Here is a 15,553-nt window from a genome sequence, read left to right on the forward strand (position 1 = left end):
AAAGTTTCTTCATGTGAAGAACAGGCAATCCTTGGTAAATATTTTTCTGCCAGAAAGCCTTCTTTAAATGCATTTCTTGGGTTGCTTTCATCTGTATTGTGAAATGCTGAGCCAAACATGGAAGTCAATTTTGCTTTATACTCTATAAATCAGGAAGCATACTGCTTCCTGAATCCATTAATTAAACATGGAAACTGCCCCTCATCTGGGTCAACTCAACCCAAAGGCAAATATTAAAATACAATATTCCTAAAATTAAGAAGGAAAGGCGGGCATGGTAACTCACGTCTATAATCCTTGCACTCTGGGAGGCCAAGGCGGGAGGATCGCTCAAATTTAAGAGTTCGAGACCAGCCTGAGCAAGAGCAAGACCCTATCTCTACTAAAAATAGAAAAAAATTAATTGGCCAACTAAAAATATGTAGAGAGAAAATTAGCCAGGCATGGTGGCACATGTTTGTAGTCCCAGCTACTCAGGAGGCTGAGGCAGGAGAATAACTTGACCCCAGGAGGTTGAGGTTGCTGTGAGCTAAGCTGATGCCACGGCACTCTAGCCCAGGCAATAGAGTGAGACTCTGTCTCAAAAAAAAGAAAGAAAGAAAAACAGAAGGAAAAAACAAATCCACCTTCAAATGCACCACTCTTCCAAATGAAAACAGTAAAGTTAGTGGAAACCCTGGTTAGGAATTTCAGCATCAACGTCACTCATTCAAGAATCTTCGAAACCTGATATTACTCGTATCTTTTTAAAGATTCAATGAAAGCAAAACTAGAATACCAGATTATTGTATTTTAAAAGTTACATCACATGATAGTACAAGGAGCCTTAAAATCCAGACATAATTTAAAGTATTCTCAGACACAAAAATTTTTTATTTTTATTTAAATGTGAAGCAGATTTAGCTTTCCAGACACCAAGTTGATTATAATGATTGTGAAACAAGGATACTGAGAATTATTGTCCTAAACAGAATCTGGAAGCATTTGAGATATATTAATTATTCATAAAATAATAGCTTGACAACATTTTGAAAAGCAAATCAATGATATTCTGACATGCTATTAACAAAATAAGAAATTTCTTTTCTGAAAACAGCCACAGCACAAATGCTTTATAAAATAATATCTAAAAAGTGAACCTATCAGGATAATTCATGTTTCTTGCCACTTACCTTTTTTCCACTTTATTTGCAGGACACAAATCTTTCAATTCATTAAATAATAAATATAGTTTAATATACCTAGATTAAATAATATTTTTCATATTCTACTATTCTCTAGGAGTTAAATAGAAGTAAAATAGATATATGCTAAATGGAAGTAAAATAGATATATGCCATGTTATTTTCTTTACAATCCTCTAGAACCCACTGTGGTTAGTGGAAAAGAGTCTATTGTTTATTTTTAATGAGGTGGGAATAACGAGCAGATGTTTCACATCAAGGCTAATAAATGCATGTTTTTTATTTTTTATTTACCCCAGTTAAAGATTTCAAAACTAAAAAACACTTATTAAGCTTCTTCTCAGAGAAATGTCTAGCAATACTCTACTCTATAATATTAATTATATCCTTGATGAACTAGATGGTCACTAACAAAGTAGTGACCTAAATTATTTATCATACACTCATAGAGAGGACTGTAATAGCTATTTTGAAATAAATATTTACAAACTCATCTCTATAACTTAGTAACAACCATCCAAATAAGACAACAGAACTCATCATTCAAAATACACCCAAGGAACAACTTCATTTCAGGCCCTACTCTCTATCCCCTAATTTGGTAATGAGACCAAATCTATTGCTATCTAACAATTCACTTTAGTTTACTCCTGTGAGATTATGAAATATTACACATATTTGCTCTTCCTCCTGTTTCCTGACATATAACTCTTAAAATCCTGGAAATCTCCAAGGTGATAAGTGTCTTTTTGTAATGAGTTGACTGGTGGCTGGGGACCGTAGGGAGCTTCAAGATGGGGGCAGGTCACTGGAAAGACCAAAGCCCAAATAAAGGGTTGGAACTTTCAGCTCCACCCTCCAAGTTCTGGGGAGGGGAAGGTTGAGTTGATTACCAATGGCCAATCAATCATGCCTATGTAATGAAGCTGCCATACAACTCCAAAAGGACAGGGTTTGGAGAACTTCTGCTTTTTTTTTTTTTTTTTTTTTTTTTTTGAGACAGAGTCTCACTCTGTTGCCCAGGCTAGAGTGCCGCCGTGGCATCAGCCCAGCTCACAGCAACCTCAAACTCCTTGGCTCAAGCAATCCTCTCCTGCCTCAGCCTCCCAAGTAACTGGGACTACAGGCATCAGCCACCATGTCTGGCTAATTTTTTCTATGTATTTGTAGTTGGCCAATTAATTTCTATCTATTTACAGTAGAGATGGTATCTCACTCTTGCTCAGGCTGGTTTCCAACTCCTGGCCTTGAGTGATCCACCTGCCTTGGCCTCCCAGAGTGGTAGAATTACAGGCGTGAGCCACCACGCCCAGCCTGGAGAACTTCTGGATAGCCGAAGGTTCCCCAGAGAGGCACACTCAGGGAGGCCCTGGAAGCCCCCTGCTGCTTCCCACATGCCTAGCCCAGTGCATCTCCTCCATCTCTTCACCTGTATCCTTTGTAATAAACCAGTAACTGTAAGTAGAGTGTTTCTGTGAGTTCTGTGAGCTGCTCTAGCAAGTCAGTCAAACCTGAAGAAGAAGGTAATAGCCAATTGGTCAGAAGTAGAGGTGACAACCTGTGACTTGCGGTGGGCATCTGAAATAGAGGCAGTCTTGGGCTGAGCTCTCTGCCTATGACCTGATGCTATTTCCAGGTAGACAGTGTCAGAACTGATTGGAATTAAAAGACGCCTCGTTGGTATCTGCTGCACAACCGACTGATTGGTTGTTGGTGGGGAGAAATCCCCACACATTTCCTAAAGACCAGAGGTCATAGAAGCCTTCTGTGTTGATTGTGGGATGACAGTACAGAAGAAACTGAGTTTGCTTTTTCCTAGATCATCAGAACTCCAAATAGCAGGCTTTTGGTGTGGTATGAAGACCTTTGCTAAACTACACGCTGCATGGAACTGAAATCTTAAGGGTCATGTTGTGTACCCATGTGTCCTTTCAATAGGTATTTCTTGGAAACCTACTCTGTGGCTGGCCCTGTACTAGGCACCACGGTGCAAGAGCAAACAAGACACAGAGCCACCTTCAAAGAGGTGGACTAGCAAACTGCAGCACCACGTGACCAGGGATAGGAGAGGCATAAGCATAGTGGGTTAGGGACAGGTAGCAAGCCTTGAAATTGCCTATGTCAAGACCTATTGGTCAGAAAAAGCATTTTGCATTCTTAGAAGCACAAGTAAAATTTGAGAGTAGAGTTTGGGATAGTAGAAAATGGACTGGGTGGGATGTTTCAAAAGACATGAGACTAAAAAAGAACCCTGTAAGATATACCAAAGAACTTGAACTTCACCCTCAAGGCAATGGTCTGAAAATTTTCATGCAAAGAGTGATATTACATTTGTCTTTCAGAAAAAAAAGAGGAATTCAATACAAAGTAGAGAAAAGACTGGAATAGGTAAAACTGGAGTCAGGAAAAACATTTAAGAAACTGCAATAGTTGAGGAGAGAGAGATGATGTTGGCCTGAATCAAGGAAGTGGCAATGGAGAAAAGTGGATGGATTTGAGAGAGGTTAAGGAGACGGAATCAATAACATCAGATGCCCATTGGCTGTAGGGATTGAGAGAGTGGGAAGAGTGTGGCTAACTTGGACAGCTAAACAGAGGATGGTACAGCCCACCAAGACAGAGATGCAAGAGAAGAATCATGTCTGGGGGAAGATGACATGTTCAGTTTTAAATACTTGAGGGACACACAGTGGGAGATGTCTGGTGGGCAGTGGGATGGGAGGGTCTGAACCTCAAGAAAGAAACATGGGGCTGGAGACACAGATTTTAGGCATCATCAAATTATAAACAATAGCAGAAACCCTAGCCATGGAGAAGAAAAATCTGAGTAACTGGGTATAGAAAGAAGAGAGCCAAAGTCAGAGCTCTGAGAAATAAGAACTTTTAAAAGATGGAGAGTTGTGCTCAAGAGTCTCAAAGGAGTAACCAAAGGGAAAGAAGGAAAACCAGAAAGGAAATGGGAGTGGACAACAATGTTACCTGCTGCAAAAGGAAAAAAAAAAAAATGTTGTGAAAGCCTAAAAAAGTACCCACCAAGACTGAGCAAGAAGGAAGTCTTTGTGACCCTGGTGACAGCAGTTTCAATGGCATGGTGAGAATGACAGGCTGATTGTAGGTGGCTGAAGAATGAATGGAATGTGAAGAAGTGGAAAATGCAACTGTGACGGTGAAGAAAAGGTGAGAGATAAAGCAGGAGCTGGAAGGAGGCATGGAGGTCAAGGAAGGGTTTGTTTCTTTTAATAACCCAAGTGATTAAGCACAGAGTGAAGACACCACTAAAGAACAAAAGGTTAAAGATACCAAACGGAAGGAGTGGAGACATAAGCGAAAGAGGAAGTAGGATTGGGACTCTCCCAATAGGAGACAGTATCCAAGGCCCAAGTGGAGGAATTAGCCTCTGAAGAAAAAAGAGATATAGCTTTCATCATGACAGACAGGATAAGGAGGAAGATGATGAGGATAATCATTTCCACCTTTCTTGGGACACAGTATTTATAGAATAGTGTACACTAGTATTTACATGCCAAATTTATAAACCGATTAAAGATCCTGCGGGTCAAACAGATTTCCTTAATCTTGCAGTTGTAAATTATATCCTCAGTCTTGATTCTCCACCCTGGAGGCAAAAGCAGACTCTGCTGAAACTGCACTCACAGCAGCTGGGGTGAAGAGGGAAGGAGCCCGGGGCAGAGGGGCGGCTGTTCCTCTGAATTCACACAGAAGACACGCTCCACCCCAGAACACAGAACTGCCTTCCTTTGCCTCACCGTGGACATCACACCTGGGCAACCGAAGGCTGAAGGAAGGAGATTTCACAGGAAAGAAGAACTCAGAATGGACAATCATCAGAACTAGTCAGATCTAAGAACTTTAAATGGCAACAACGAGCCTCACGAACCACAACAGACAAACCAAACATACAGTAAAGGCCTTTTTGGTGTGTCAGCTTCGCAAAGCTAAAGTCCCCAGTGACTCCATCAAATGCCAATCTAAGTGTTAAGGTGAAGGTATTTTACAGATGTGATTAAAATCCATAATCTGTTGGCTTTTAGTAAAGGAGATGATCCTAGATAATGAGTGGGCCCGATTTGATCAGATGAAAGGCCTTAAAAGCAGAGCTGACATGTCCCAAAGAATACGAAATTTAGCCTCTGGGAGCAACTTCAGGAGGCTGAGAATTCCAGCCCGGCTCCCCTTCCTGACAGCCTGCCCTGTGGATTTTGGACTTGCTTTTAGCTGTCGCCAAGATCCTATAAGCCAATTCCTTGCAATAAATCTCTTAATATATATCTCCTACTGGTTCTGCTTCTCTGGTTAAACTTTACCTGCTACACATACTAAGGAAAACGATGAGCATACAATACAGTGAAAACTAAAGAAGTGCCAGTTCACTAGGGTCTTGATTGCTAAAAAAAAAAAAAAAAAAAAAAAGAAGTGCCAGGAGGCCAACATTATTGTCATGTCATTCTCAAGCAGTAGTGACTCAAAGAGGCTCAACCATGAGAACTGTGATGAAACTACAAGGGTTCCTACCGGGCTAGGGGAGGATGGCACCAATCATGGAGCTTCAGGGGATCCGTAACTCCCTAAATTACATGTAAAATATTCTGGAGTGACCAGAGTTTAAGAATCACTATTTTAATTGAGTGCATTAAATTCCTGGCACACCTCTGAAAACCAAAAAGAGAACCACTGGCAGGCCAAAGAAGGAGGACTGCTTAAGCTCAGGAATTAGAGATGAGCCTGAGCAAGAGCGAGCAAAAATTGTTCTATTTTTCTACTAAAAATAGAAAAATTAGCTGGGCATGGTGGCACATGCCTGTAGTCCCAGCTACTCAAGAGGCTAAGGTAGAAGGATTGCTTGAGCCCAGGAGTTTGAGGTTGCTGTGAGCTAGGCTGATGCCACAGCACTCTAGCTGGGTGACAAAGCAAGACTCTTTGTCTCCAAAAACTAAAACAGAACCAAAGAAGATACCCAGACTCAACCTATCTCATGTGGATATGGATTGTTTAAATCCACACACAATATTTATGTGTACTTGCGCCCACTCGGTGGATACAATGGTTTGTGCAAATTTGTACCAAGTTTTATAAGCATTCATCAAGAACTAAAAACAGGGTCAGGCATGGTGGCTCATGCGTGTAATCTCAGCACTTTGTGAGACCAGAAGTTCCAGACCAGCCTGAGCAACATAGGGAAACCCATCTCTACAAAACAAAATGAAACTAAAAAATGTTAGCCAGGCGTGGTGGCTCACACCTATAGTCCCAGCTACTCAGGAGGCCAAAATAGGGAGACCACTTGAGCCCTGGAGTTCGAAGTTCCTCTGAGCTAAGATAGAGCAAAAGACCTTGTCTCTTAAAAAAAAATTTTTTAAAAAGCCTCAAAATCAAACTCAGAATGCTTAACATTTGGCTAAGATCAAATACAATATAACAGCTACGTAAAATGCAGGCAATTATGTGTTTTCTTAACCATAAATCCATCCACAGTGATCAAATTCATATCGGAAGCTGCCTCTTCATTGACGTGGGCAGAAAACTAACTTAGTACAAACTGTAGACACCCTTTTGCCTTTGTGCTACATGGGTTTCACACAATTTTTTAGAAACAGAATCTAAAGCAGGATTCCTTAGTGGATTTTGATCTGTGGACTGACTTCTGCCAGGAGACTCTGTGCTGCCTGTCACTTGCCACTGCTACAAACACTGACCAGGAGAAGAGCATGGTGATGAGATGGCACTGAGGTGAGCTCCAGCTTTTATTACTAATAGCTCTTAGTAATAAATTATGAAACCAAATACATTTCAGAAACCAAAGCACAGATATTGGCACATCAAAAATAAACACTACAAGAGACCAGTCCTTGAATGACTTGAGGGCAATCCCAGCTTGCACTTTGGAGAACCATTAGTCTAAAACTCCAAGGACCCTTTGTGCCTCAGCAAAACAAAATGCTCTGCTGACCAAGCATGAGAGCAAACATGCAGCTGTCATGTAGGGTGGGTTGGAAGTCTCTGTGTATATATGGTGAAATGGAAAATGTGATTATTCACTCATAAGCTAATTGCAATAAGTAACCAACTTCCTCCCCACAAGAGCTCAACCTCCATTATCAACAGGAAAAAAATAAGATTAAAGAAGAGATAAATTACCTCAACTCCATGTCATCTGAATGGGCAATAAACAAAGATATAACTTTAAAAAAAAACTGGCACTACTCATAATGTAAATCCCTTAATTAGTCTTAGAAAGACACTAGTCTGTGGGAAATATTTTAGGACTGGCTCAGCTTAGAAGCAGTGAGATGACTACAGATCTCTCTGTACAGATCTATTCCACGCTTAATTATTTGTTACAGATAGTTTTTACTATCCACTAGGATATTTTAATAAGCAAAAAATTGTGCTAGTATTCTGGAGTATATAATCAGTTTTTGGCATACAGTTTTATAATGACTTAGAGCCATAACAACAGGAAAGTAATACTTACTTTGCCGTGACGGTACCATTTAAATTCTTAGAATTCATAGAACAATATAATGGTGTCTGCAAAGCCACTTCAAATTTTGGTAATACTGGAAAAGAAAAGCAAGGGTAAATCTTTTAAAGAAGATTTTACTATCACATTCCACTGAATAAAATAAAATATAGAATTGTTCTGAAGCAATTGATAATTACCATAATTAAATTTAAATTCATTAGGATCCAAATAGATGTTGCACAGATGGGAAGCCCGTTGTTTTACCCAAAATTAGAAATCCCTACTTTGGTCAGTTTTATGTAATTGAGATATAAAATATTTTATAAATACTTATACTATATATTTGACATAAAGCACTCTAGCAGAATACGAAAAGTCATGTTTCTTTCCATTCTATAGAATTTTATTTTCCTATAACTTCACTGACCAAGGAAATTAAAGTCTCATAACAAGGCACCTCATCATTCAATTAACACAACAGAAGTATCAAAAAGGCCAATGGGTCAACAATATAGGGCAGACCTCCAGTTCCAAGCAAGACTAAAGGTCCTTAACGTACCAAGACATTCCTGGTCTCCGGACCAGTAGGATAGGAGGGCCAAAAAAGTCACATGAGTCAACTATGACCCCCTTGGAACGAGATTCAAATGCTCCTTCTTCAAACATCATAGATTGGCAATCAATTCCCCACCTCCACTATACCCCATTCAGCAACATACAACCACCTAGCACCACCGCAATGTGATAGGAAAACACTCTATAAACATGTTGGTCCCTTATAATTTATTCTTCTAGATTAGGGTTGTCCAAAAGAAGTAAAATGTCACCCACATGTGTAACTTTTTATTTCTAGTAGTCACATTTAAAAAGTAAAAATACCAGGCATGGTAGCTCATGCCTGTAATCAACACTTTGGGAAGCTATGGTGGGAGGATTGCTTGAAGCCAGCAGTAAGCAACAGAGCAAGACCTCATCTCTACAAAAAATTTAAAAATTAGCCGGGCATGGTGGCGCATGCCTGTAGTCCCAGGTACTTGGGAGGCTGAGGCAGGAGGATTACTTGACCCCAGGAGTTTGAGGTTGCTGTGAGCTATGATGATACCACTGTACTCCAGCCCAGGCAATGGAGCAAGACCTTGTCTCAAAAAAAAAAGGTAAAAAGGAGCAGATAAAATTAATTTTTGCAATATTTTACTTAACCCCATATATCTAAAATATTATCACTTCAACATGTAGTCAAAATAAAAAAATTATTATTAATAAACTATTTTTCTTTCTTTTTTTTTCTTGTACTAAGTCTTTAAAATCTGGTGCCTCCATTTGGATTAGCCACAGTTCAAGTGCTCAGTAACCACACGAGGCAAGAGGCCCCCACTGGACTGCACGGCTCCAGATCAGGGTTCGGCAAACTGTGACCAGCGTGAGCTAAGAAAGCTTTTTGCAATTTTTAATTGGTTGAATAAAATCAAAAGAAGAAATCCTAGCTCTCTGGGAGGCTGAGGCGGGAGGATCGTTTGAGTTCAGGAGTTCCAAACCAATCTGAGCAAGAGCAAGACCCCGTCTCTACTATAAATAGAAAGAAATTAATTGGCCAACTAATATATATAGAAAAAATTTGCCAGGCATGGTGGCGTATGCCTGTAGTCCCAGCTACTTCGGAGGCTGAGGCAGGAGAATTGCTTGAGCCCAGGAGTTTGAGGTTGCTGTGAGCTAGGCTGACGCCACGGCACTCACTCTAGCCTGGGCAACAAAGTAAGACTCTGTCTCAATAAATAAATAAAATAAAAAGAAGACGAATATTTCATGACACATGAAAATTATATGAAATTCAAATTTCCATGTCCATAAAATAAAGTTTATTGCATCACAGCAACATTCACATACGTATTACCTATGGCTGCTCTTCTGCTACAAATGCAAAGTCGAGTACTTATGTCAGAAACAGATGGCCCACGGAGCCTAAATTTACTACTTGGCCCATTGCAGGAAAGCACTGTGCTTATCCCTGCTTCTAGGTGATCATGGGCCTCAGATTTGACAATACTATAAGACACATATGAGCCTCAGCCACAAAGGTGTAAGCAAACTATTAATACTTTCCAGAATTCCTGTTGCCTAAATGAAATGCAGTCTCAAAAAGTGGCACAAATCAAACAAAAAAGCATATGTGTGACCTCAGAATATCTACTCAAATTATAACTTAATACAGAGATCCAATGCTTTACTTTCATCTTTCCTTCCTTTCCATCCACCAACAAAATAGGTAGATCCCACTGTTTTCATCTATGTGTTTCTAACTGTGATATTATCAGCTTAGTACCTGCAAAAAGAGTATTTACCTGACTTAAGTAGACTGTCCTTATTAATGCCGACCAAATGAAAAATAATTTATGTTGGGTTTTTAAGTGCAAAAATTTAAATATTTTATGATCACAAGAAAGTAGAAATATAGAAAAACTGTGCATAAGAAAAAGACTAGCATAATGGGACTATAGATGATAATTTTCCCATTTTTTCTTTAGGATGAGATTTTAAAGCTTTTACAAAGGAAAAAGTATGTTTAGGCCTATAAGGAATGCCAGGATTTTACCTCCATTGGAATTTTTACTTCAAATAATACATCTCTTGAAAACTTCTATTATCTCTGTAGAAAGTAACAAAATTTTCTTTTTTTTCAAAATAAATTGAGGAACTCTTACCATATTCTGAAACCTGAAATGACTGATAATATGTCTGGTCCTATTGGATGGAAGGAAAAAAAAAAACAAGAAAATATATGAGTTCCTATATAATTATTTTGCTTGCTTACTTACCTGCATAACAAAGATTTAGAAAATTAATTTTTAAATTACATTTATAATGATTTAATGAACAAAAGAGTTTATTTTCATTTATTGAAGTTTAGTTTTAGCCAACTGCAACATGAAGCCTGTGAGATTTCATGAATTTTTCTTACCAATTCACTAACATAAAAATGTGGCCTGTCTCTATAATTCATTGCAGGTCATTTAAACAAACTACTTAATCTGACTCCCATCATTTGTGAAATAAGAACTAGATTAAATAACTCAAGAATTTATGAAGCAAGGATAACACATGTTAAACTGACAAGAAATAACTTCGGATATGTTTTGGGTATCATTATCGAAAAGCCAACAGAAAAAATGAAATTACACACAACTCAAATATTTGGAAATAATCAAGGATATACAATTTTCATAGACCAACATCCTCCAGCTTTCCAATTCCTTGAATTATTTTCTAGTGTAACTCCTAAATCAATACATCCTACCCTATTTTAACAGATACTGTTAATTATTTCCTTTTCCAAGATCAACTAGAAAATATGTGGCCTTTAGTGTATCATTTTTCTAATTCCTCATGTTTCTAACTGTCCATTCTAAATCAAAGCAACACATTAAATAGAACCTCTTCATCTGGTTCCACTTGGGGGTTGGAAAGATAAATTTTTTCAAATAATAATTAAATAAATAAATAAGAACCTCTCCAAAACAACTAAGTAATTTCACTAATGAAATTTGTATTCTAAATTTGATTCCTTAAATTTATCAAAGCAAACACAAAGATGCAACTATAAAATATTAGCTTTGCTTTACAAGCACTCTTGGTTAATCTAAAGCACCAAGAAGTTATTTTTTAATCCTAAAGGAAGGCTATAATTCACTTAAAAATATAAAACAAATGTAACTACTTACATGCTAATAAAAAAAAAATGTCTAAAACTTGGCCTCAATGTTGTCATTTAAAGAAGATCCCAAAGAGATTGTGTTGTTTTCATCAGTCTTAAGAATATTCACCTGTGTGACTTCTATCTTAAATTGTTTTCATGTCATATATATAGTAACATTATAAATTACATGTACTTGATCCATTTATAAGTTCTAAACTAACATCCTCAAAAAATCAAATCAAGAAGGTAATTTACCTGTATTGCCTGTTTTACTGATAAACATAAGAATACAAGAATCTTTAAATTGTTTTTGCTTTATTATGGAGGTCAGCACAGGCAAGATTATGGAATAAGTAACAAGGACGATGTCTCTGTCAAGGTTAATTCATATAGCAAACATTAATTGAGTAAGTACTACATGCAAAACACCATATGGGACTCTATAAAGATAAATTACAGCCCTCAGCATCAAAGGATCTAGTGGTGAAGACATAGTCAAGAACAATAATTCAAATTGCTAGTGTCCTGGGGTTTCGTGCACAGTGTTTTGGCTCTTCCTCTTCCCTATTCTTTTTTTTTTTTAATTTTTTTTAATTACTTATTTCTTTTTTTTTTTTTTTTCTTTACATTTCTGGTAAACATGGAAGGGAAGACAGGATCTTCCCTATTCTTGACTCACATACTTCCATTCCTACCCAGGTATTACTGCTTCCCTAAATCCACAATCTAAAAACAACATCTCTGCCCTCTAAGTCTAGTTCTTCCTTCCCTGTCTGTCACTTTTCACCCTGTATCATAAATATTTAGAGACACCACTTATCTTGCAGCAAGTTCTTTGAGGGCCCAGTCCACGTTGGATCATTTCTGTATCCCTCATAGTTTATCCCACAGGGTGCCAACCTACCATAGTGCCCGGTATAAAATAAATGCTCCATAAATATGTATTAAATTAAATAAAAATTACTAGCTTTACAAAGTGGAAAATTAACTCGTTTATTTGGGCGTACTTTAAACAACAGCCTTGAAACCAAGATTTAGGTAATTGCATGTTTAATACACAAGTAGCTACGTTAGATTATATTTGAAATGAATTCCATCTCCCCTCCTGCCTCCTACCTTGCTAATTATCCCTGATCAATACTGGATTTCCCCCTTCTTTCCACTAACTGTCTCCTTCCCCTCAGTCAGTCTGTAAATCTTCTCGAGTCTTTTGTCCCTTGGTACTCCTAAATATCTTTCTGACTCCTTCCTTGTTTCCTTCCTGTCTCTCTCTTTCTGATCTTTTCCCATTCTGAGCCCAAGGCTCTCCCCACTCTCCAGACTCTCATCAATTCCCATGTTTTTAACTACCATTTCTACACTAAAGACACCAAAATCCCTATGTCTAGCCCATACCTCAACCCTGAGATTCAGCCTCAAATCTACCTGCTGGACACCTCCACCTGAATGTCCTCCAGAATGTTCTGGATTTATTTATCTAGATTTAGCCTCTTTCAAGTAGCCTTTCTTGATTACCTCTCCCTCTGTTGGGTTAGACGCGCCTTCTCTCCCATAATATTCTGTGTATAACTCAATCTTTTTATTTAATACAATATACCATAATTATCTGCTTTGTGTCCAACTCTTCTAGGATATTATGAAATCCTTCAAAGCACAGCACCTAGATTGGCATGTCTTTTGAATAAAGTTATGTATTAATATAAATGAATAAATGAATTGCATCTTGTCCCAGGCTGGTTCTTTCAGATGCTCATCAGACCCCAGTTACCAGACAGTATCTCCCGCAAGACACTAAAATCACCTTCCCTTGAGAAGACTCAAACTGCCCTGAAGAGGCAAATGAGCCATCGAGTAACTTTAACTCTCTGCCCTTTATCCGGAAGGAACATGAATGCCAAAGGAGAGGAAGAGGCTGGCCACCATGGAAAACTAGAGAAAGGGAAGATGGAAAATGTTTCTTATCCCTGTCTTTTTTTTTTTTTGAGACAGAGTTTCGCTTTGTTGCCCAGCTAGAATGAGTGCCATGGCATCAGCCTAGCTCACAGCAACCTCAAACTCCTGGGCTCAAGCAATCCTCCTGCCTCAGCCTCCGGGACTACAGGCATGCGCCACCATGCCTGGCTAATTTTTTCTATATATATTAGTTGGCTAGTTAATTTCTTTCTGTTTATAGTAGAGACAGGATCTCGATCTTGCTCAGGCTGGTCTCGAACTCCTGTCCTCAAGCAATCCGCCTGCCTCGGCCTCCCAGAGTGCTAGGATTACAGGCGTGAGCCACCTCGCCCAGCCCCGATCATTTTAAATTGTTCCAATAAATCAAAAAATTATTTTGTAGCTGAGTGCTGACCATGTGCTTTGCACCACACAAAGTCTTCCCAGGATGTTTATAAGTGGTAAAATGTAAACCAAGAAATAAATTATTTTACTGTCCAAGGGGTTTGAAAAACAGAAGTAAGTTCTGTAATGCTCAACATATTATCCATTAGACAAACAGGTCATACCAATTTTCACAATGAGTTTAGTTATTTTTATAAAATATATAATCAAGTATAGAAGAACTGAAATATTTAAGATTAATAGTAATTCAGAGAATTCATAGACATGTTTGCCATATATAACCACAAAAACACTGACACTGAGTACTCTCATAAATCTAGAACAAGGATCAGCAAATTTTTCCTGTAAAGGGCTGGATATTAAATATTTTAGGCTTTGTAGGCCATATGGTCGCTGTCACACTACTCAATAATGCCCTTGCAGTGCAAATGCAGCCAGAGACAGTATGCAAATAAATGAGCATGACTATGTTCCAACAGAGCCTTATTTACAAAAACAGGTGTCGGATTGGATTTGGTCTTTCAGCCAGGGTTTGCTGACACCTGGTCTAAAAAAGAAAGAAAATTTATTTTCAAATTGTTCTATGTTAGCTCTAGCTGAACTAAACTAAACTTAACTAAAAACATGCAGCAAAAAAAAAAAACCAGCCTTTTTGTAGAAAGTACAAGTTTCTTTTACTGAACAATTTTCCTTGGGTTTCAAAAAACCTTAATTTGCTTCAAAATGAGTTTTTATGTTAATGGTAGCTCATCAAATATGGTTTGTGCTGATTCACTCTGCCAATAACCGGGAAGAAAGGGTATCCTGAAGGCTTAAATACTTGGGCAGCGCGTCTTCTAAGCAAACACCTTCCCAGGCAAGAGAAGGCATAACTCATCAATGTCTTCTGAGCTCTTTTTTCCCCAATATGGTCACGGTTCCATGGGCAAAGCTCTCCCTTGGAAAAACCTGCTCTGAAGCACATGTATTCACTCTCCGTTTGTATTGGGTGTAAGCCTGCCTTGATTACATTTTCTAAACAATTTCTAAAGCGGAGGTAGAAAACAAGAATCAGTAGGCTTTCTCAGCAATCTCTGTCATTTCTCTAACCCCTATGCCTAAGTCAATCATTCACTGTGAGGGTGTATGTTATGGAAATCAGTTAAATGAAGGGGAAAAAGAGAAAGCATTATTTTTACTCCCCTTTTAAGTAGTATGCTATGACCAGAGTATAAGTTGGAGACATGTGAATTACTAAAACCATGAATTCCAGTCACAGAACTTTCCTTCTCTAACCATGAAGCCATCCAACTTTTTCTATTTTAACGAATTTGAAGGAATATGGCACACTACATGACCACTGAAAAAATATATTTTAAAATGCAGGTCGGTTTCTTTCAACTCTTGCTTCTGAAGTAAAAAGAAATGCCAGAAACAGCCTGTAATCCTAGCTCTCTGGGAGGCCGAGCAGGGCGGATCCTTTGAGTTCAGGAGTTCGAAACCAACCTGAGCAAGAGCGAGACCCCGTCTCTACTATAAATAGAAACAAATTAATTGGCCAACTAATATATATACAAAAAAATTAGCCGGGCGTGGTGGTGCATGCCTGTAGTCCCAGCTACTCGGGAGGCTGAGGCAGAAGGATCGCTTGAGCCCAGGAGTTTGAGGTTGCTATGAGCTAGGCTGACGCCACGGCACTCACTCTAGCCTGGGCAACAAAGTGAGACTCTGTCTCAAAAAAAAGAAAAAAGAAAAAAGAAATGCCAGAAACAGAACTAAGGTGCTAGGAGGATTATTTCTATTTGTACATTTATGTTCATTTATAATCATTTCAGTTTTCTAATAGTTTGCTTTGGCACTGATCGCCAGTGTCTGGAT

General features: G+C 38.5%; 1 protein-coding gene across 1 annotated transcript in view; it reads right to left on the bottom strand.

The window, feature by feature from the left end:
- The window catches only part of CD109 (CD109 molecule), a 130,610-nt gene that overhangs the window by 64,186 nt on the left and 50,871 nt on the right, over window positions 1-15,553 (bottom strand). The window contains exons 6-7 of the mRNA XM_076003182.1: window positions 10,368-10,407; window positions 7,678-7,762 (exon numbers count right to left, since the gene is read on the bottom strand). Coding sequence (XP_075859297.1) covers window positions 7,678-7,762; window positions 10,368-10,407 — 125 coding nt within the window. The remainder of the gene's footprint in view (window positions 1-7,677; window positions 7,763-10,367; window positions 10,408-15,553) is intronic.

Source organism: Microcebus murinus, chromosome 5 (assembly GCF_040939455.1).
Source record: "Microcebus murinus isolate Inina chromosome 5, M.murinus_Inina_mat1.0, whole genome shotgun sequence".
Classification (NCBI taxonomy): Eukaryota; Metazoa; Chordata; class Mammalia; order Primates; family Cheirogaleidae; genus Microcebus; species Microcebus murinus.